At 50.8% G+C, this 5,077-nt stretch overlaps 1 gene segment (V, D, J or C); it reads right to left on the bottom strand.

The window, feature by feature from the left end:
* Positions 1 to 2,259: 2,259 nt before the first annotated feature.
* Positions 2,260 to 5,060, bottom strand: LOC102380967. The segment is given in 3 exon segments: positions 2,260 to 2,429; positions 4,617 to 4,901; positions 4,990 to 5,060. Coding segments are annotated over 3 exon segments (501 nt in total).
* Positions 5,061 to 5,077: the final 17 nt, after the last annotated feature.

Raw genomic sequence — 5,077 nt, 5'->3', positions numbered from 1 at the left:
GCTGCAGCTCCCTGCTGCAGCCACCGGGGACTGCCCGAATCATCAAAGCTCTCCGAATCTTTTCTGAAGATTTGGAGAGCTTTGAATCGATTCGGACCTTTAAATTGGTCCCCTGATTTGATTCAGCCACCAAATTGGGCTGAATCTCCTTCGAATCAAATCAACACCTGAAGCTGCGCACAGCCCTAAAAGGCAGACATTCATCCCTCAAATTGGCTGGGGAGGGAGACTGGGACACCATTTAAGCTGTGAGCAAAACTTACATGGGAAAGGCTGTGGCTGGAGTGGGAGAGGAGCTTGTGTTTTTCTCTTTTTCTCTTGTGCTCAGTATCTCGCTCCAGGTCTGGCCTCTCCTCCTGCAAGCACCAACACCACAAGATCCATTCCCAAAGCTTAGAGTGATGGGCAAAGTGTCTGTGTGCATGTCTGCAATACGTTGGCTACTAAAAATGGCTACATGAAGCAAGCTGCAAACTAGCCCACCCAAGTGCCTTGCAGAAGGGTCTTCATTGTCCTGATGTGGAAATCACAGGGGATTTCACTCAGGCAGGCTTTTTGTTTTCCTTATTTTTCTTGCTCGTAGGCAGAGGTCTGTCCTCCCAAGGCATCCTCACCAGGATCGCAACTGTGATACGATGGAGAGAGGCTTGTTTGTTATCATTGACATCGAGGGCGATGCTGTCTGCGGTTCTGTACTTCTGCTAGGGTCACCCGTGTTGGCAAACTGGAGAGCAAGCTTGACAGGCTAAGAGGGATCCAAAAATAAATATAAAAGTCATTGATGGTGGAGCATGCAGATGAAGCAAGAATATTTCACGATGGTGGCAGAGGCATATGTAGGCTGTCGCAGAACAGAAATCTTCAGTGCTCTCAATTTTCCTTGACATGGGATTCAGGTTTCCTTCCTGTGAAGTATGTCTGGTTGTTGATGCTCCATTTCATCCCCATCTTAAAAGAAGATGTGCACAAGCCTCTTGCTTCAATAGCAAGTCCCACAGTGATGGGTGTATGGTGATGGGGGCAAATGCTTGCAATTACCATAAGCCCCTAGTGACAGACCTGCCCCTAGTCACGGACCTGCGCGTACAGAGACAATGACTGTACGGTGGTTATTTTGCACTTGGAACTGGGACAGGTGTGTGAGTAGGCAGCTGCAGTGATGACTGAGCCGGCCTATTGCAGATTAACTCTGCTCATCCTGTGTGTGGAGGGCACTAGAAAAGGCTCCTTAAACAGCCCTTGTCATGTCCCCTGCCTAGGATGCATCCAAGTCAAGTACTGAGGTTTGCAACCTGGACTGTCCACACCCTGGTGCACAGCATGAAAGTGCCCACCTGGATTGAAGGACAGCACTTGTGCCCAGGGCTGCATGCATTTCTTTTCCTGAACAAACGTGCACAATATGATCTAATCATCACAAAGCAACTGAATGAAACTTTGAAACTTATGAGAGGCACTTGCAGATACACTCATGTTCCTTGCCTGTCTCTTCTGTCTCGTATCCCTCCTCCTCATCTTCGACATCAAGAGGCTAAATAAAGAGTCTACAAAAAGCTGCCTATATTCAATTCACTACCAATTTTTGAGGAACTTGATGACCCCCATAGGCCAAGGCTTATGTCAAAGAAGGCCATTTTGGAGTGTGGGAAAGAACTGAATCATGAAAGCTTTGAGATGAAGGAAAATGGACCCAGTGATGCAAGACAATTGACCACATTAATACATTTCTTATCATGGACCCCACTTCTAAACCTCTTGGCTTTGACTAAGGCAGAGCTGGACTATGTTGAACACGGTGGACAACTAGCTGCTTTGTAAATGGCATTTTATTAAAGACCCCAAGTACGAGTGCAGTGAGATCCAATCTGCAGCACGTATCATGGAGGAATATCCTATTTATCTTTTTAATAATTGTATCAGAGGCCTGCACCAGGTGACTTCCCATGGATATCATACCTAAAACTGTCACTCTAGTCTTCTCCCTTAGTGCCATTGCTCAGAGGTCATTTAGAGCTTGTCTTGCTATTCAGTTGCTGTATCCATCTGAATAAATCATGAAGCAACAAGTGGAAGCCATTGTGCAGGCACCCCTGGTCAAAACCCTGGCTCCTAATGGACTATATCATAGTTCATGCCTGGCACCTAAGTGACTATATCATGGTGCATTGCAGAGTCCACCTCAGCACAGCTGGGCCCAGAGCAGTGCAGGACTCCAGCTGCCATAACGGCCGCAGCGGATGCGCTCCCGTCGCGGCCCGCTCAGATTCGAACAACCTGCAGGTTCTGCTGAATCCCTGTCGTCAGCTCTCTCAGGCGGGACACAAGAAGAAGACTCTCAGGCGGGACACGAGAAGTATGTGAGGCGAAGACCAGCCCCAAAGGCTGCTGAATAGATCTTCCTTCGGTAGATGATGATCCATCATGTCCATCTGTGTGGCCACAAAATGATGTCAACAAAAAAAGCAACCAAAGAAGAGGTTCAATCTCAAGTGCTTGAAAACCCCCGCTCAAAGACATCATCTCCAGCAGTGCCTCCGAGAGAATCATGCCAACTGGCCTGATGCTCTTGACACACTGATCACTCAAAGAAAAGTGACAGCTTCAAGAAAGCCGTCTGTGCGGCGTGCCAAAATCCTCAAGGCTTCTCCACAAAGAAACCTCAGGACCGGTTCATTGAGAACGACTGGGAAATTCTTGCCTTCAAAATGGACAGAGCACACAATGACATCAGCTCCAAATTGAAGTACCTACATTCGTGATCTTCAGTACAGATCATTCCTTCGACGGCCCCTGCCACATGGACAGTTTTGCACACAGAGGTGAAGAATGGATCTCCCCCTTTGTGTGTGTTAGGAAAAGCCACCAGTGAATAGGTGTGTAATCTTTAAGATATAATAAAAAGGCAGGAGAATTTATTAGTGCTCCAAATCCTTCTGAAATTTGCTCTGGACTCAAATAAGGGCTTCACTGGAAAGAACCTGCTTTGGTTTGATTTTGCACATCCTTCTACCTGTTTACCTAGTCATTGCTTTCCATTTTCCTTGAGAGTTTTTTACCTCCTCTACTTGCCAGAGGAGGCTGAGCCCTTCCTCAGGCTGCAACGGGCTCAGGTTTCAGATGGCAGATCCCATTAGTATTTCCATGCAGGTACTGTCCGCGTGGGAGCTTTCACCTCTGAGGTCCAGCTCCCCGGCCTGATACATGCAGAGACCCCCAGCAAGTGTGAGCACACGGGGTGCTCCAGCAGGCTGCAGGGAGGCTGCTCCTGGCAGGGGAAACACCATGTATCTGGGTCCATGAAGGCAGTTCTCCTTAAGCACTCCCCCAGGATAACTGTTCTGGCGTGGTTTAGCACCCGCCGAGGTGTTGGGGCTTAAAGCCCACTTTAGGGAAATGGGAGGCTCCTCCCTAGCTTGCTTCTGCGGCCATATGGCTGAGGCCAGGTAAAATGTGGGTGCATCTGAACCCCCAGTCTCCAGGCTCGGGCCTGCATGTAGGATGCCTCCCAAAAGACTTTGGAAATATCTGAAGCCCCTGGTGGGGGCTGTTGGGCCACTATGGGTTCTGGACTGACTTACAGATTTGGACTTGATTTGGCTGATTTAGCATGGGAATGAATGGCTGCGGGGCTGGCCACGGGTGGCTAGTCTGGGAATGGTGCTAGTGCAAGCACTGCCAGGGAGCGGGGCATGGGGAGGCATGTACCCCTCAGGTTTGTGCATGGGGGAGCAGAGATGGGCTGCCTGGTATGGGCTCCCCACCCTTCTGCCCTCCCCTGAGGTCTCCACGGCCCTGTAGGCAGGATGTGGTGTGGGAGGGGGAAGCTTGGTGCCACCGCCACAGCTGCCACCACAGCCAGGGCCTTACACTAGCTGAGCCACCATGGTGAGGTGCCTCCAGTTTGCCTAGCAGTGTGGAGTTGCACCACCTGTTGCTGCGGGGTGGACAGGGGGGGTCTCGCCATGGTGGTCCAGCGGTAGCAGCAGCACTGGGCAACCTGTGCCAGGTCATACCTGCTGGGCCACAGTGGCCTCCAGGGGAGGACAATAGAACGGGGACCCCTGAGCCCTGGAGGGGCAGCCTGCATGTTCCCCCACCCCCACTGGCTCCTCTGCACTCAGCGCTGGCCATGCCGCCCACCGCAGGGGGAGCAAGGAGCAGGGGGCAGGGGGAGCAAGGGGCAGGCATGTGTCCCGCTATTGAATTTTCATAAGGTGGTCATCCTAGGAGACAGTCAACATCTGAACAAGCAGTAGTGACCGTAGCGACATGGAACCAGGCCACAGTGGATCACATTTCTTTCTCTCACAATTGTTTTGAAGGCTGGAAGGTAAATCCTCCTTCTTTCAACTATCACACTTCTCCCAGCCCCTCTCTCCCAGAAAAGCTTCTAGGACAATCATCCTGTGTACCCAGACCTTCAAGGAAGCAAATGAGAAGGCAAATGCTCCGGTGGCTGGAAGGGATTCAGTGTTGATAGGAATCATTCTCATTTCCCCTTTCTTTCTGACAGGAACGATCAGTAAAGGAACAGTGCGACTCGCTCCCTTTGTAACAGGAGGTTTGTGTTGCACTTCCCCATTGCACTGTGTCATTGTGTGGAGTAGTAGTGCCACCAACAAGAGCAAAGCAGTAATAATCAGCCTCGTCCTGGGCTTGGACTCCAGTGATGGTCAATGTGGCCGTGTTCTCGGACTTGGAACCAGAGAACCGGTCCGAGATACCGGAGGGTCTCTTATTGTCGTTGCCCATAATGATCAGGGGGGCACTCCCAGGTTTCTGTTGGTACCAACTTGCTCCGAAACCACTAATGGTATTTGCTGTGCAGGTGAGTGTAGCAGTTTGTCCGGGAGAGACGGACACCGAAGGCGGCTGAGTTGTCATGCTCTCAGCAAGAGAACCTGGAACAAGAGAGAACACACAGGCATGAAATAACCCCTTGTATCGAGATCTGCCGGCAGCCAGGGGACAAAACCCCCATTTCAGCACCTGAGCAGCATTCAAGGAATACGAGGAGGAGCGGGGCCAAGGCCATGGTGGAAATGCAGACCAGCTCTGCCTCCTCAAGGAAACCAGT

This window comes from Alligator sinensis, unplaced genomic scaffold, assembly GCF_000455745.1.
Source record: "Alligator sinensis unplaced genomic scaffold, ASM45574v1 scaffold2026_1, whole genome shotgun sequence".
NCBI classification, from domain to species: Eukaryota; Metazoa; Chordata; order Crocodylia; family Alligatoridae; genus Alligator; species Alligator sinensis.
This window is presented reverse-complemented; position numbering and strand designations above follow the sequence as displayed.